This window comes from Liolophura sinensis, chromosome 1 (assembly GCF_032854445.1).
Source record: "Liolophura sinensis isolate JHLJ2023 chromosome 1, CUHK_Ljap_v2, whole genome shotgun sequence".
NCBI lineage: Eukaryota > Metazoa > Mollusca > Polyplacophora > Chitonida > Chitonidae > Liolophura > Liolophura sinensis.
This window is the reverse complement of record NC_088295.1, coordinates 40,411,840-40,430,525: the sequence shown is the minus strand read 5'-3', so window position 1 is coordinate 40,430,525 and position 18,686 is coordinate 40,411,840. Positions and strand designations below refer to the sequence as shown.

General features: G+C 38.6%; 1 protein-coding gene across 4 annotated transcripts in view; it reads left to right on the top strand.

The window, feature by feature from the left end:
• The window catches only part of LOC135472438 (ras-related protein Rab-37-like), a 53,024-nt gene extending 38,725 nt beyond the window's left edge, over positions 1 to 14,299 (top strand). For 2 of the 4 annotated variants that reach the window (XM_064751946.1, XM_064751964.1), the window contains exons 4-8: positions 3,696 to 3,762; positions 8,342 to 8,394; positions 9,191 to 9,313; positions 9,731 to 9,807; positions 10,886 to 14,299. In XM_064751946.1, coding sequence (XP_064608016.1) covers positions 3,696 to 3,762; positions 8,342 to 8,394; positions 9,191 to 9,313; positions 9,731 to 9,807; positions 10,886 to 10,985 — 420 coding nt within the window. In that variant the 3' untranslated portion in view covers positions 10,986 to 14,299. Of the gene's footprint in view, positions 1 to 3,306; positions 3,374 to 3,695; positions 3,763 to 8,341; positions 8,395 to 9,190; positions 9,314 to 9,730; positions 9,808 to 10,885 lie in introns of all 4 variants that reach the window. The other 2 variants (XM_064751954.1, XM_064751972.1) reach the window with 1 other exon arrangement.
• The last annotated feature ends 4,387 nt before the right edge of the window (positions 14,300 to 18,686 follow it).

Below are 18,686 nucleotides of genomic sequence, written 5' to 3'. Positions count from 1 at the left end.
GGATAACTTTAGTTTATGTGTTTGATGTTTGAGCTGCATTCATGGTAGAAAATTCTCGTAGCAGTGTAGGGTAGGAATGTCTTTGTATTCAGATAAATCTCAATGCCTAAGAGATGAATGCCAATGGCTTCAGAATCACAAATCTTCCCCAGGTATACAATGTCCAGACATAGCAGAAAAACGTTATAGATATTCTAATGAAGACTTCATGCCAAAGTCATGATCTTAACAGCTTCCATGTAAATCTGAGCCCTCTTACTCATGTAATGAAGCTCACATGGAATTCACCTTTATGAGCCTCGAGCTGGGTTAAGTGCTAAAAATGTGTATTACATGCATAGCTAATGTAAGCCTGTAATCCTATTGGTTATGGGTTAAGCAGCCTTTCACTGAAGATCATGTAAAAATGAATCACACAGTCACGTCTTGAGTTTTGAATTCTAAAAGACACGCATGAACGTCATGATCTGTAATATTTTCATTCATAGTACATTCAATAGATCAGCAGTACAGTATGTCATTTTTGATCCCCCAATACGTAATTGTCATACATGGACAGTATTTTTACATGGTCCTTTGCTGGTCCAGGTGCCTTTAGGTCATCACTTTCTTGACATATTCTTTAATGAAAGATCCCAGAGCCATTTTATTAGCTGCACTGACTCTTGCCGTTTTATGGTTGAATCCAAGATGATGTCATTATTTGCATTGACTCTTGATGGCTGATTCTAAGGCCATATCATAAGTTGCATTTACACTTGATAGATGATTCATTGACCATTTTATTTGTTGCATTGACATGTTTGCTGATTTCATGGCCATGTCATTGACACTTAATTGATGATTCAAAGGCCATTGTAGGGGCCTCCGTCGTCAAGGTGGTTAGCACACCCGCAAATTAATCAAAGGCCATTCCATTAGTTGTATTGATTTGTTGGCTGAATTCAGGGACATGTCATTAGGTGTATTGACTCTTGATGGCTGAATTCAAGGACATGTCATTAGGTGTATTGACTCTTGATGGCTGATTTCAAGGACATGTCATTAAGTGTATTGACTCTTGATGACTGATTTCAAGGACATGTCATTAGGTGTATTGACTCTTGATGACTGATTTCAAGGACATGTCATTAGGTGTATTGACTCTTGATGACTGATTTCAAGGACATGTCATTAGGTGTGTTGACTCTTAATGGCTGATTTCAAAGCCATATCTTAAATTGCATTGACACTGGATGGATGATTTGATTTACTTATTTATTTATTTGATTGGTGGCCACGAAGGCCTGAGAGTGAGCTGGACTTGAACTCACAGTGACCGGATTGGTGAGAGGCTCCTGGGCTATTGTGCTGCTCTGGTGGCTAACCACCTCGGCCACAGAGGCCCCTATATGATTCAAAGACAATTTCATTAGTTGCATTGACTTGATGGCTGATTTCAAGGCCATGTCATAGATTGCATCGACTCTTGATGGCTAATATCAAGCCCGTATCATGAGTTGCAGTGGCACTCGATGGCTTATTCAATAGTTGCATTGGCTTTTGACGGCGAGTTTCAAGGCCATACCATCAGTTGCATTGATGCAGTTACATCCAGGGCCATGTCATTTTTAGTTACATTGACTCTGAAAGTCTTACTATCCATAATGCAGCCTGCATGAAAATTATCCTTCTTGCACTTGATGGTTATGATTACAAGGACATGTCCTTAGTTGTTTTGACACTTGATGGCTGATTTCAGGGCCATTATCACTGAATAGTTGCATTGGCTCATTCCATGGCCATAATGTCATTGGTATTAACCCTAGGTGGCTGATTCCACAGCCATGAGGTCAGTTGTATTGACTCTTTTTGGCTGACTTTCCAAGACAGTGTCATGACTTAAAACGATTTGTATTGCTTGTTTCAAAAAGCCTTGTCATAAACCCTCATGCTTGATGGATTCCTACATTCTTGTGTGCACATGTATATCATCAACTGTTAGGAGCTCAATCTGTTGACCTACATGTACATGTTATAGTTTTAACATTATATTGTATATTGATGTGCATAGAGTTATCCTAAATTCCTGACCAGCCAAAACAGGTATCTTAAGAGGATTGAAACTGGGTTGTTAAGTTTGTTAGGTGTGTTATGATTTGTATTTTTCATTTAAGCCATTAGTATGTCGTTATGATTCTTGAGTACTCAGAAATGTTTGATTTACTGACTTCAGTTTGTATGGGAAAAACACTAATATGCTGAATTTATTTAAAACTGAGTTTGGAATAAACTTCAGATTCAGAAAAAAACTTCTAGCCATAATCTTTGAAGATTTGTGTATTATTTGATTGGTGTTTTACACCATACACAGTAATAATCTCTTATATGACGGTGGCCCGCATTATCGTGGGAGAAAACCTGGCAGAGCTTGGGGGAAACCCACAACCATCCGCAGGTTGTTGCCAGACCTTCCCACATGGAACCTGAGTGGAAGCCAGCAGATAAACTGGACTTGATCTCACAGCAGCTGCATTTGTGAGAGACTCCCAAGTGCTAGCACGCTAACCACTCGGCCACAAAGGCCCCAATCTTTTGCAGAGAAGGAATAGTTGCAGTAATGCATGTATATTTTGTGTTAATGTGTAATAAACGCATGTTTTATGTTTTATTGTTTGAAATTGAATTCCGTTTTAAAAGCACTCTTGTCACATGTAAAATCTATTTCTTATCTGTAATGACCTAAAGACTAACATATTTACCATTCAGTGCTACATATTCATGCACATTGTACATAGCAACATATCAACTACTAAACCAGTACTTACAATTTTAATCCTAATATTTATAAAATAAATTCACCCTTTAACAAACTTGAGTGTCAGTTATTGCTCTGGAGTTCGAGTTCCCCTTTTAGTTTGTCGCTTAAAATGATTCAAAACTGTTTCTTACTTTTTGACAGTGCTGAAATTAACTGGTTCTAATGTATTAAATAATTCTTGGTATTGAATTTGAATTTTTTGGCAGTTTCATCAGTTATTTATTTCAAGTATTTGTCAAATGGAAAAATTTAGAATTGAAACATTATAAAAGTTATGAGAGAAAAAAAATTTCAATCATTCCATGAATGTTTCACTCAACTGTAAATTAATCCTAATGATTAGTTTTCATCAGATTTCTATTTTTCAGATATTCGTGCTTAGTATATAAATACGTATATTGAAATTTGCAGCAACAGTTACATTTTGAATCAGTTTAGGTGATCTTGTTGCCTAGCTGTAGTAACACTTAACCGTGGTGATTTGAAAGCAGCCTCTTCATTTTCAGATCTGGGATACAGCAGGTCAGGAGAGATTTCGCAGCATCACACGGGCTTACTACCGTGATGCGAATGGTAGGTGTGCTGGTAATCCCCCCCCCCCCACCCCACCCCCCAAGCCTGCAAACTCCTGGGGATGGAGTGCCCATTTGTATGCTTGTATGTGACTTTGACAGATCCTGTGCAAAGGTGTCATTTCAGTGGAATGTTTGGAATTAAAGATTGTTAATGCCTTGCTTCAGCAAAGATTTCAGGCTGTACATACCAACAGTAGGCATGTCATATCATCATGCTCACCACTGAAATGACAATATCAGGAGTCTGTAGAGTTACCTCCCTTGTTTACCATTCTTTATTCAGCTGGTTCCTCTGCTCATGTAGAACTTGTCACTTCCAGATATGGGACACAGCGGGCCAGGAGAGGTTCCGGAGTGTGACCCACGCCTACTACAGAGATGCCCATGGTATATATTGCTCACTGTTTTAACATGGTCACCATGTGGAGCCCCATCATGGTCAATGTTTGTCTTCTCTGTATGGTTTTTACCTGCATCATTGTAACTCCTGCAGTCTTTTGTATATGTTTGCTTTAGTGCTTTAATTATCACTTTGATATGCTTAGAGTTAATAACTCTGTTGGAAGTTAGGCATGGTTGTGTAAACGTAATAACAGCTGTGTCATGGGACAGCAAATAGCAGTACTTAAACTGCATGGTGAAGTGTTTCTTGATGCACATCCATTCTAGTCACATTCATACTCATGTTTAAAGGAATTGCGGTCTTCAAAAGTAAGATCTAATGGGAGATATTTTAATGCAAAGCTCTGCATTTGGAATGTTACACCTGGTTAAATGCATGATTGACATCTGCCACCCATAAACAACACCTTTCACACCTTTTTTGCTCGATTTTTATATATTTTTTGTGTCGGTATAACAGTAGTATTATACTATTAAAGGTAAAATATACATGCCGTGTGCAGTGGCTGTACGTGTAGATTGATAGGGTATCTATTCTGGAATTTGAAGATCATATATACTGTATAATACTGATAGATGCTGTTCATTAGTTTCAAAGCTTCCTCTTACATAGATGTATGTTCACAGACCAGAATTACTGTTGTCTTTTTTTTTTTCATCAAGTGTACCTACTTGCAAGATCCAAACTGTGAAACTTAATTGTTCCATTCTATAATTTTTCTTTGATGTATTTTCAAGCACAAACACAGCATTTGAATGTTTTATGCAGAAAGCTGATACAAAAGAAAGGAATAATATGAGAAAAAAAATGTTTGAAGTTTATCTCATTATGCCTTGGAAGGTACCCCTTACACAGTGTCAAACCATAGATGTACGTTTAGATGTTATCCTATAATGAATTTGAATCTAGTGCGTGGCTTGTGAAGGGAGTCGCTGAAGTGTTGTACCTCACAGTGTAATATTGCTCTCACTTCTATTTGTTTCTTATTCCAAAGCAACACAATTTGCCTGTACCATAATATATATATTGTCATTCTGTTATTGTGAATTTTTATCACAATTTTTGTTTGCTCATATTCATCTGCCAAACATTGGGTAACGTGTTCAAGTCTCTGCATTCTATTGGGGTAGTCTGAATATAAATGTACCTGTATCTATATATGAGCTGAGAATATTTTACTTACTCACACAAAAGGAAGTCAGCCAGAATCTACCTCTTGTAAATATCATTACAGTTTGATAAACTGTATGAGGGATGGGAGTTGTTGTGCCAAGGATGAGGGATGCGAGTCTTAACTGTTGTGCCAAGGATGAGGGATGCGAGTCTTAACTGTTGTGCCAAGGATGAGGGATGCAAGTCATAATTGTTGTGCCAAGGATGAGGGATGCGAGTCATAATTGTTGTGCCAAGGATGAGGGATGCGAGTCATAATTGTTGTGCCAAGGATGAGGGATGTGAGCCATAATTGTTGTGCCAAGGATGAGGGATGTGAGTTGTAACTGTTGTGCCAAGGATAATGGATGGGAGTCTTAAATGTTGTACCAAGGATAAAGGATGGGAGTCATAATTGTTGTACCAAGGATGAGGGATGCGAGTCATAATTGTTGTGCCAAGGATGAGGGATGTGAGTTGTAACTGTTGTGCCAAGGATAATGGATGGGAGTCTTAAATGTTGTACCAAGGATAAAGGATGGGAGTCATAATTGTTGTGCCAAGGATGAGGGATGCGAGTCATAATTGTTGTGCCAAGGATGAGGGATGCGAGTCATAATTGTTGTGCCAAGGATGAGGGATGTGAGTCATAATTGTTGTGCCAAGGATGAGGGATGTGAGTTGTAACTGTTGTGCCAAGGATAATGGATGGGAGTCTTAAATGTTGTACCAAGGATAAAGGATGGGAGTCATAATTGTTGTACCAAGGATGAGGGATGTGAGTCATAATTGTTGTGCCAAGGATGAGGGATGTGAGTTGTAACTGTTGTGCCAAGGATAATGGATGGGAGTCTTAACTGTTGTGCCAAGGATGAGGGATGGGAGTCATAATTGTTGTACCAAGGATGAGGGATGCGAGTCATAATTGTTGTGCCAAGGATGAGGGATGTGAGTTGTAACTGTTGTGCCAAGGATAATGGATGGGAGTCTTAACTGTTGTGCCAAGGATAAAGGATGGGAGTCTTAACTGTTGTGCCAAGGATGAGGGATGTGAATCGTAGCTGTTGTGCCAAGGATGAGGGATGTGAGTTGTAACTGTTGTGCCAAGGATGAAGGATGTGAGTTGTAACTGTTGTGCCAAGGATGAAGGATGTGAGTTGTAACTGTTGTGCCAAGGATAAAGGATGCGAGTCTTAAATGTTGTACCAAGGATAAAGGATGGGAGTCATAATTGTTGTGCCAAGGATGAGGGATGCGAGTCATAATTGTTGTGCCAAGGATGAGGGATGCGAGTCATAATTGTTGTGCCAAGGATGAGGGATGTGAGTCATAATTGTTGTGCCAAGGATGAGGGATGTGAGTTGTAACTGTTGTGCCAAGGATAATGGATGGGAGTCTTAAATGTTGTACCAAGGATAAAGGATGGGAGTCATAATTGTTGTACCAAGGATGAGGGATGTGAGTCATAATTGTTGTGCCAAGGATGAGGGATGTGAGTTGTAACTGTTGTGCCAAGGATAATGGATGGGAGTCTTAACTGTTGTGCCAAGGATGAGGGATGGGAGTCATAATTGTTGTACCAAGGATGAGGGATGCGAGTCATAATTGTTGTGCCAAGGATGAGGGATGTGAGTTGTAACTGTTGTGCCAAGGATAATGGATGGGAGTCTTAACTGTTGTGCCAAGGATAAAGGATGGGAGTCTTAACTGTTGTGCCAAGGATGAGGGATGTGAATCGTAGCTGTTGTGCCAAGGATGAGGGATGTGAGTTGTAACTGTTGTGCCAAGGATGAAGGATGTGAGTTGTAACTGTTGTGCCAAGGATAAAGGATGCGAGTCTTAACTGTTGTGCCAAGGATGAGGGATGCGAGTCTTAACTGTTGTGCCAAGGATGAGGGATGCGAGTCTTAACTGTTGTGCCAAGGATGAGGGATGCAAGTCGTAACTCTTGTGTAAAGGATGAGGGTGTGAGGCGTAACTCTTGTTTGAAGGATGAAGGATGTGAGCTGTAACTCTTGTTTGAAGGATTTAGGATGTGAGTTGTAATTGTGTGATGGATGAAGGATGTGAGTTGTAACTGTTGTGCCAAGGATGAGGGATGCAAGTCGTAACTCTTGTGTAAAGGATGAGGGTGTGAGTCGTAACTCTTGTTTGAAGGATGAAGGATGTGAGCTGTAACTTTCGTTTGAAGGATTTAGGATGGGAGTTGTAATTGTGTGAAGGATGAAGGATGTGAGCTGTAACTCTTGTGTGAAGGATGAGGGTGTGAGTCGTAACTCTTGTGTGAAGGATGAGGGATGTGAGCTGTAACTCTTGTGTGAAGGATGAGGGTGTGAGTCGTAACTCTTGTGTGAAGGATGAAGGATGTGAGCTGTAACTCTTGTGTGAAGGATTAAGGATGTCAGTTGTAATTGTGTGATGGATGAAGGAAGTGAGTTGTAACTTTTGTGTGAAGGATGAAGGATGTGAGTTGTAATTGTGTGATGGATGAAGGAAGTGAGTTGTAACTGTTGTGTGAAGGATGAAGGATGTGAGTTGTAACTCTTATGTGAAGGATGATGGATGTGAGTTGCAGTTGTGTGATGGATGAGGAAAATAAGGTGTAACCTTTATAATCATAGGAGAGACATTATGTTAGAAGAATGACGTATAATGTGTGCTAGGGATAACGATATTTAGTGATGACACCAATATTCATTTGAGTTCTAATAATTGTGTTTTAACTTGTTGAATATCATTTTCTAAAATAGCATTTATACTATTATCTTATTGCTCTTTGCAATATTATATTGTTCTAATTGACAGTTGATATTTGTAGTGTTGAATTATAGTGTAGTGTACAGATATTTTGTCAACACCAATTATAACTTTAACACATTAACTGCTTTTGAGTATCAGTAATATTTACCTGCATTTTTAGCATGAATAATTCTTAAAATGCTGTAAGATAATATATTTCATGCATGAAGAAAGTAACTTCGACATACTATTTTTGCTTATGAAGAAGCTACAAATAAATGTACATGTAGTTTGCTACTCTTGCTTTGTATATGAATATTTCTGCATGATGCACATTTCTGATACAAGGGAGATAACCCTTGAGGCACATGGTTTGAATCAATAATGTTTGACTTGACTTTGATCAAATCCAGTGTATTGATCAAATCCCAAAGTACAGTTGATTGCAGACATACCTCCTTTTATTGACCTAGCCTAAATTTAGTCTACCTGAAACTGTTGAACATATATAGATAATACAGACTTTGCTTTTGATGAAGTTGATGACCTCTAGTCATTTGAACTTGTACATGTATCTTAGATCAATGTGTGTATCTTACTGCATGTATGTTAATGCTAATGATTTTGTTTATGTTTCTCTCCTGATGTCTTGGTGTTCTTTTGTTCTTGTAGCCCTTTTACTGCTGTATGATGTTACCAACAAGGCCAGCTTCGATAATATCAGAGTGAGTATAACTATTCTATGATCTAGTCTTTGTCATTCACTTTGCTACTACTTAAGCATGTGCATGTGTCTACTCAAAAAAAATATAAATGCATGAAGCAGTTTATATTGTTTTCTCTCATTGTTAAATAATGCCTTAACTCAATAATTATTTATTTATTCATTTATTTGATTGGTGTTTTACGCCGTACTCAAAAATATTTCACTTATACGATGGCGGCCAGCATTATGGTGGGAGGAAAGCGGGCAAAGCCTGGTGGAAACCCACGACCATCCGCAGGTTGCTGGCAGACTTTCCCACGTACAGTCAACAGTTTTTTGTATGTGAGCATGAGCTGTGATTATCGACAACTCTGTTTTAACGCTGCCACAGCTCCTGGATTATTGCCCTAAAATGTGAAAATCTGGTTGAAATTGAAGCCACAATTGATAATGAATATTTAAAACTGAGAGAAAACTATATAAAATTGCTTCAAGCGTTCACATGTGTATATTTATTGAGTATACATGAACAGTAAGAATAAGGTAAATCAGCAATGGGTCGCATTTCACTGGTTCCTGGTAAAACGTGTGACGGCTACCCGTAATACAAGTGACCAATTGCCAGCTGTCACACTGTCGTCATTGCTCTGGTGTTACTCTCTATTCTGTAATCTTCTTATTTTACAGAAATTAAAGTTACAAGAGAGAAATGTTTTCAGGTGGGTTCCTCAGTCATTATATTGTGGAATGTTACTTTTGAATGTATGTATTGTTATCATGTAAATAAAACTCTTGTCTTTCGCTCTGTTTTACAGGCTTGGCTAGCTGAAATAAACGAGTATGCACAAGATGATGTTGTCATTATGTTGCTAGGCAACAAATCTGATATGACGGGTGAGCGAGTTATACGACGAGAAGACGGGGAGAGACTAGCCAGGGTATGTTGTTGTTGGACGTAAATCTCAGCCCTGTCTCCATGCTGCTTGTAAATGCAGTAGGCGCATCTTTATTTGCACCTAAGATCCATCAGTGTGCATGATAGTTGTTGACATACATGTACATCCAGATTTGTAACACATGTACCCCCCTCTGTGGGGAGTATGGACCTAATTGGAGGTATTAGTTTTTCCGTATGGTTTTTCTTCATTTTTACAGATTGGTGTTGAACTTATTTGTTCCCTGCACTGTGCTCAAGGAAGTGTTACAATCGCTCAGCAGGTCTTTGAAATGTATCCGTAATGAACGATTGCTGGATTTTGAGATTTTGTTCTGTCAACATATTTTGCCACATATATACAATAGCGTGTTCATTTGCATAGTTTGTAGCAGATTGTGTGTACGTTATTGTCTTGCAGGACCACGGTGTTGCATTCATGGAGACTAGTGCAAAGACAGGAATGAATGTAGAACTGGCATTTATGGCTGTAGCTAGGTAAGCTGGCATCATTTGATTAAGCTCAGGCCACACCACCATGTTGTTTTATGGGCTGTATAAATCATTTTTCAATGTCAAAGGAAGGTATAAAAATAGAAATAAAACTTTTTCTAAAATTTTCTAATTTTCTAAAAACAAAGTTGTTCTAAAAAAAACAAAAACTCAAGATTATACAAAATAAGAAGTCAGGTTTTCGGTCTTATTGTTACTTCAGTCTTTTTTTTTAGTTTCACAAAACACAAAATGAAATTAGTGTCAAAATTGGCAACAACTTAAAAGTCGAACTCATTGTTGAAATAGTTTGGCAGTGATACAAATCAGGACCTGGTTTCAGGAAGCACTCTTAACAGTACGCTCACTTAACTACCACAGCAACCAGACTGTAGGCATTACATCATCATGGTAGTTGCAAGCTCGTAATGTTAAGAGGGCTTCGTGAAACTGGGCCCAAGATCTTGGATGGACATACATGTATGTATCAAACATATACGCGAACTTCTGATACACAAATGGAAAAAAAAAAGAGGAAAAGTGATAGATGATTAGATGTTATGGTTTGTCATTGGATCATTAGTTGTAGACTTTGGTCTGTCTCTGTTGGGTTTATCACATGCAGACCATGTTCAGTTAATAATTGGACAAGACGACAAACAAAGGCTGATTGCTAACACAAAATTGCAGATTCAAAAGTGTTGTGAACTGAATTGTCAAGGAAAAAAACTGTTCATAATACACAGTGTATTAGTATGCATCGGGAAAAGAATCATGTGAGTGTCTGCACATGCAAGTCCTGAAGGGGGCTATTACAGAACAGAAATTCTGTGGACGTAGATGGTCGTGTAACAGAGCTGGGTTTATATCAGGAAGATTGTCTGGAGCTGGGAGAAGTTTCGTGGTTTGGTGTTTACATTGCAGCATGAAACACATGTCAAAATAAAAAAGTCAGGGGTTTTATGTCATTACAAACTGTGCTTCCTTTTTCAGTTTACTTAGCAACTGATATCTTGTTTCTGAGTAGAATTAAACGTTTAACGTCAGTTGTTAGTTTCATGACCACCCTTATTTGTGATTTCAGAGATTTAAAAATGAAGAAAACAAGGCGACCTAACGAACCCAAGTTCAGTGTTACGGAATATGTAGAAAGTGAGAAAAAGTCTGCCGGATGCTGTGGGTAATCAAGACTGAGAAGGAAAAGATCCTATACAAATTTTCCTGAATTAAATTATTTTTACATGTACAAAGACTCAGTTGTGGAAACCAGGGGACATACCTGAATGTCCTTGTCCGTTACTCTCAATGCCCAGTCATTATTTTGCCATTGCATTTAACATTTAGCTGTAAGCTGATATACATGTAGCAGATTTACTTTGCTGCATTTTGCCACAAGTCCCCTGAAATGTAAGCCATGGATGCCCTGAGTTCAGTAGCACTCATTTTAGTGTGTCAAGAGTATCAGATCATCAAAGTTTGCCAGATTTTTAGACTAGAGTGTGTAATGGACACACAACTAGTTGGATTTGCCTACTTTGAATGTGGATGCTAGAAGAGCTAGAAACGATACCCCAGAATTTGGTGGTTCATTTTATAGTTTAACATCTCTTACTCACAGAAACCAGAATTTCATACAAGACAGGACATAGGTTCACAGGATACAATGCCATTCAAAATCCCAAATTGCCATGTACACTCCCAATTTGTCTGTCAGGATTTGGAATTTGTACATGAGATCCCAGTAACTTGCCAAGGATAGTTGTAGGACAAATTGTTTCTTTTTTATTCCACATGGGTATTTGGTCACAGGGATTGTCCTGACAAAACCTGCCAGGAATATGTCAGACAAATTTCATGGATTCGTATGTGAAAACATTCCCAAAAGGTAATTTTACTCACAAGACAGTCTTTAATTTTATAAGTTGTAGACAAGCATAATAGGGGAGCTGCGAGTTCGATCTCTTGTGTCACAACGGGTTAAAATAGTCCTTCTGTAACTTGTCAAAAATGTTAGGCAACTTTTGTTCACAATAATTAACCAATCAGCTGTCTTGTCGAATACACAAATGACAGGCCATACACAAAGGCCATTCTTCAGGAACTTCTTAACTTCACATTCACAAAACGTTAAGCAACTCAATTTTTTCCATAGTTCTTGTATTCTAAACAACTTTTTGTGAAACTTTTTGCAAGGGCTCATATTATAGTAAATAAAATGTAATCAGAAATAGTTACCTAACATTTCTGACAGGCCACATGGTACAGTAGAACATTTTTCTCCTTCATTGTGAAAGAGTGCAAACTCAAAACTCCCATGTTGTAAACAGATATGAATTTAAAGAGAAAAGTTTAAATATAGATATATAGTCCATCTGATTGATTCTTTGTTAACAACAACATCCTTGGCCACATGGACCTGTTTATGTATAGGAGTGTTTTTTATGAGCCCAGTTCCACCACTGGTGATGGAATATTGACACGTTTCCTATTGTCATGACACTGCCTTTCTCCATTCTGTCGATCTTTATAAAATCAATATAGATTAAGGACTGAAGTGATATATAATATATTCCATTTGCATGGAATATTTGCCTCTGGGGAATTCTAGCCCTTTGCCAGCAGATTTAATGGAATGAAACATTTTATGTCAAAACCACTTTTTTGTGTTCAAGATGTTATGTAATAGTGCATTGCTATACTTGTCTCTTGTACCTTTCATAAACGTTGTATTTTACTGTACTTTTAATATTATTTCATAAATTGCCTATATTTTGTCACAAACTCTATTCCCAAATTTTACTTTTTGTGAAGATCTGTCTGATGCTAAATATGTATACATAACACATGGTGATGTCTTTGAATGTCAAAACAATCTAACTTCTATATATGTGTATTCTGAGGGTCACAGGGGTGGGGGGGGGGGGTAAATGAACACTGACTAGTTAGGCTCAAATATTTTGATTTACCGATTAGACGGGTAAAAATATGGAATGTATAGATGTCCTGGCCCACTTGTGCTGAATTGTAAGTGGTGAATTCAGTTTGGTGTTAGGTTTGAAATCAGTCCCCTACAGAGATGATTTTCATTATTCACTCATCATAAGCATGTTTCGTGTGTGGTATAAACTCAGTATATAAACTCATAAATCAAGGTTTTGTTTTCTCGATATTTAAATCAGGCTGTTGTCTTTTCTGTTTATGGTCCAAATTGTGAGGAAAGATTAATGTATGTTGTTTTGCCACAGATGTTCTTGTGATCATATATACATCAGAGTTTAGGGGCCACTGTCACAAAACTTTGTAAATCAGTTTTTCATAACTTTTCTTGTAAATAACGTTGCCTTATTGCACCAAAACATACATGTAAACAACATCAGTTACGAAAAAAAGTTACGAGAAATGTGACCTAGGAAGTATTGTGAAAGTGGTCCCTGTAGTTTATATATTTGTCTGAAAGGTACAAAGTTGTTTTCAATTATACCACATAAAAGAAAGTGGGGTTAAGACAAAATGGAAACATTTAGTTTTGTATTAACTTTTAAGAAGGTAGGAGTGAAACACATGGCTTTGCCTGTCATATTTGGTTGATTACACAACATGTTAATATACAACCTGATTGCTTTATCATTAAAAACGAGACAAAATGAAAATCAGACATCAGGCAAGTAGACCTTGTTGGATAGAATGGTTCTCATTAGTGTGGAAATATATTTTCAAGACTGTAATTTACCTGTAGATATCTCCATTTAGGCCTAAGTCAAACTTTACAGCTGGTGCAAAGATCTGAATTTTTAGTGTGTTAGTGTTTGAAACAGAAGGTTTGCATCCGTATTATACACTTGTTATGATTAGCACAAAATACACATCTGGTGTACGTCGAAGATTGGAAATTGAAAATGGTGTGGAGCGGAGCTTATGGAATGCATTTCAGTAGGCCCACTTGTATGTAAGCTTGCAAATGAGAAGAAACATAGCGTTTGTGTCACCTTTCATTCACATATGTTTTATTTTACTGAAATTGAATTCTTTACCATATATATAATGCTTTACATGATTGTTGTTTTATTGAACCTGTACATTGCCAAGGCCATTCCATTTTGTTGCTAGAGGGAAGGGTTGTCATAATATATAGAAATTACCGAACATTGCATAATCTCTTTATTTATTGTAATTTATTCCTTCTTATTTTGTGTCAAGATGTCACCAATGTATATTGCCTAGTGTTTGTTGAAAAGGTTTCTGTTTAATATTGGTTTAGAATAAATTTATAAAACATTTCAAAGGGGTGTGTTTTAGAGATAAGAATGTTTCTTTGTTGAAAATTAAGTTTACGATGTAACTTTTAAAAGTGTATGTACATATAGAATATACACAATGTCTGTACACTTTGTGTGAAACGTTGTACAGAAAACAGTATCTCCGTGCAATATACCTAAAGAGTATGTAAAAAATGACAGATGTATATAGCTGTAGTTGACATTAAAACAATGGCATTCAAGGAGACATTCAACACCTGGTTGGTTTTTGTTGTATTTAATATTATATTTCCATTAGCCTGGTGTGCAAGCTGTATCTTACTTATTGGGACCATGCCGGCTGAAGAAGAGAAGAAGCTCTTAGCTTCAGATAAAAGGCCTTTGTCAGTTTTTGAACACCTGCTACAGATTCAAAACTTTCAGCAAAAAAAGAATTTCCTACAGACTGTGCCAAATGTGCTCTAGCTACTATCAGAATCCCAAGGATGTCTTTTGATGGATGAGGATTTTATGATACATTGTTTATTGCAATGTTGTTTATTTATTTATTTGATTGGTGTTTTACGCCATACTCAAGAATATTCCACTTATACAACGGCGGCCATTATTATGGTGGGAGGAAACTGGGCAAGTCCCGGGGAAACCCACGACCATCCGCAGGTTGCTGTCAACTTTCCTGCGTACGCTCGAAGATGAAACCAGCATGAGCTGGACTTGAACTCATATCAACCGCATTGGTGAGAGGCTCTTGGGTCATCATGCTGCGCTAGCGCGCTAACCAACCTATCCACGGAGACCCCGTTTATTCCTATGTAAAAGTTCATTTAAAATTTATGTCATGGATTTCTATTTTAGACACATGGAAGATCATAGAAAAAAAAAACAGGAAAGTTTACATGAGCATCCAAAAATGTAGATTTGTAGGTGTCAAACAACTTCAATAGTTCCTTCCCTGTAAAACAATTTTTAACTCGGTTACAAATGGGATAAATAAAGTAACCCATCGACCTAGTTTCACATGACTGATGAAATTTTACAGCGGAAACCAAGTAAGCCCTTCAAGAAACTAGCACAAGTATTGTCAGTGTCCAGAGTACTGTCAGTGTCAGGATTACCGTCAGTGTCCAGAGTGCTGTCAGTGTCGAGAGTACTACCAGTAAACAGGTTAGTGTCATTATGGAGATGTAAGAGACGATAGCGGCACCGGTATCAGTGTCCAGATTACAGTCACTATTTACATTACTATTATTGTCCTGATTGCTGCCAGTCTCAAGATTACTGTCAGTGTCCAGATTGCTGTTAGAATCCAGATTATCTTCAGTGTCCAGATCAGTGTTTAGATTATTATCCGTTTCCATTGCACTGTCAGTGAACAGGCTTATGTCGTTATCGAGATTACTGTAAGAGACGATATAAATGTCCAGATTACAGTCAGTGTTAAGAATACTGTCAGTGTCCAGATTGCTGTCAGTGTCCTGATTATTACCAGAGTTTAGATTACTCTCCGAGTCCAGATCAATGTCAGTGTCCAGATTATTACCAGTATCCAGATCACTGTCAGTGTCCCGATTAAACTGTCAGTGTATAGATTACAACCAAATACCAGCTTACTTCCGGTGTCCAGATTAGTCAGAGTCCAGATTACTGTCAGTGTTTAGATTACTAGTATTGGAGCCGATCGGTGGTTTATGTTAGAGAAAAGTAACACTATGTACCTCGCCTTTGAGGCCATTCAGTTTTACACGAAGTAGAACATGATCGTTCTGCATGCCACCTGTGCATATTTCTTCGTGTTCATGGATTGCGTGACCAATTACTTGAAGCGTGTTTGTCTGTACACAGCTGATATCTGAGTCTCATGCATGTCTCTTTATGCTCTGTCGATGCTATAACAAATGGAATACGGTATCTACATGATCTAATAAGAAACACACTTTTCACCTGTTGTGTATTGATCTCTAACCATGTTAAGCTAGCTTTTGTTCCTTTGTATAATTTTTCTGTATATATGTAGATTTTTGGGGGTTAAGAAAGAGGCTATTTTCTTGTTACATGTATAAGACCTGTTCGAGAGAAAAAAAGGCGTAATATATTGCACACTATGCCTGACGGACAGTTTAGACATTAATCTCAAACTTATTTCTTGACTATCATCCACATTCTGAAAAACCCCTGAGCAAATTTACTAAGGCATGCGTTAGATTTATTTATTTATTTATTTATTTATTTCATTGATGTTTTACGCCGAATATTTCACTGATACGTCGGCGGCCAGGATTATGGTGGGAGGAAACCGGGAAGAGCTTGCGGAAAACCCACGACCATCCACAAGTTGCCGGCTGACCTTCCCACGTACGGCCGGACAGAAAGCCAGCATCATATGCGTTAGAGTTTACATAACTTGATTGAGGCTGTACACAGTGTAAGAATTTTACGGCATGTGGTCAGATTTATGGATGGAGAAAACAGGGTGAATCTAGCCTGAAGCAAACAACGCCCACTTCGACATTAGTGGTTAGAGGCTCGTGGGACGTGATGTCATTGATAGAGGCTCGTGGGTATAGGTTATACCATAGCGAAAACGGGGTGTCATTGGTTAGAGGCTCGTGGGTCTAGGTTATACCATAGAGAACACGCGGTCATTGGTTAGAGGCTCGTGGGCCTAGGTCATCCATAGCGAACACGGGGTGTCATTGGTTAGAGGCTAGGTTATACCATAGCGAACACACAGTGTAACTGGCTAGAGATTCGTGGGTCTAGGTTATACCATAGCGAACATGCTGCATCATTGGTTAGAGGCTCGTGAGCCGAGGTTACACCATAGCAAACACGCGGCATCATTGGTTAGAGGTTCGTGGGTCTAGGTTATACCATAGCGAACTCGCTGCATCATTGGTTAGAGGTTCGTGGGTCTAGGTTATACCATAGCGAACTCGCTGCATCATTGGTTAGAGGTTCGTGGGTCTAGGTTATACTATAGCGAACACGCTGCATCATTGATTAGAGGCTCGTGGGCCTAGGTTATACCAGAGCGAACACGCCGCATCATGGGTTAGAGGTTCGTGGACCTAGGTTATACCATAGCGAATAAGCGGCATGTGGTTAGAGGCTCGTGGGCCTTTGTTACACCATAGCGAAAATGAGGCATTATTGGTCAAGGGCCTGATGATCGCAGCCAGCCGGTGCTTTAACCCTCCGATCCAACAAATTAGCATAAGTACATATACGACGGCGGCCAGAATTATGATCAGTGGGGGCTAAACATTACTTCCTTTGTTCAAAGCAACCCCTTAATCAGTGGGTGCTGAACATTACTTCCTTCGTTCACAGCAGCCTACATTCATTCAGCCATTCACACATGTCTTTACGGACCGCTTCAGTGGCCGAATGGGTAGTGTGTCTTAGGACCACTTAGGACCAAACCAATACACACATTTCATTATCCTGTCAAAACATTCATCCTGAAGTGGCTTTTCTCTTTGAAACAGTGTGTCATCTGTACAGTGTGTTTTCTCGTCCACGTCGTCTTGCATTTTATCAGCGACCCCGAGAATCTTTTTCAAAATACTGCGATCCAATCGAGATGAATCTGTCACCTGAAGGTTCCGCATACTCAAACACGTGTGGTTCCCCAGTTTCTTCCCACTCCTGATGAAATCGGTTCCATCTCTTCAGGTCACACCAGACAAACGGGAACCTCGGGATCTCAAAGTGAACTCGTATATTCGAAACCCGTGGAGGAGCCACACTTTCCCAGCTGCCTGATACTGTCACCGTCATTTGTGAACTTAGGAATTTGTAAGACACCACCATTCTGGATACCGAAGGTCCGGCGGATAAGTACGCAATACGGATCCGATTACTCGATGGCCCGTCAAGGTCACCCACTCTTCTGCGAGATGGCAGATCCAACAGTTCACCAACATCCTCTTTTAACGCCATAAATCCGAACTTTACAAAATCGTCAAATTCATTTTCAAAAAATGTCTATAAGAAAATGTGTAACTCTCAACTCTGGCTCATTGCCATTACAGTGCTAACACCTGGTCTCGACGGGGCCTGGACGTCTTGACTGTTCTTAATAGAGATCTTTAGCCAGAAGTTACAAGTTCAATTTGTAACTTGTAACTTCAAACTAGAATAGGTAAAATTGTAGTTTACAGTTAGAAGTTACAAATTACAACTTGTAATTTCTAACTAAAGGTCTCTACTGTCTCGTCCATCGACTGCTCAACTGCAATACGACCTTACTATTATTACTAATGTTGGACTCTCCGTCAATCGTCCAAGAAAACCAATCTTGTGCAATCAGTGGACGGTCTCTGGAAATACACACATTTATAAATATGTCTCTATTTCAGAACTACCATTATATCCTTTAAAGTGATGTTTTAATCCATACGTTTTGCACCACTTTTCCACAACCTCTGATAAATGGTCCTCAGGTTCAACTTGGCTAATAAGATACATGATGCACTTGAAATCCTATTAACCTCTGGCATAAATGGATTGCGTTCGTCTGACAAATGTCACACTGTTGTAGAACTAAAAACAGGTCTCACTGATTGTGTGTTTTTGATGACAATAAGCCGTTAACGATGTTTCTCGACAACTTGTCTTCCAGTAATG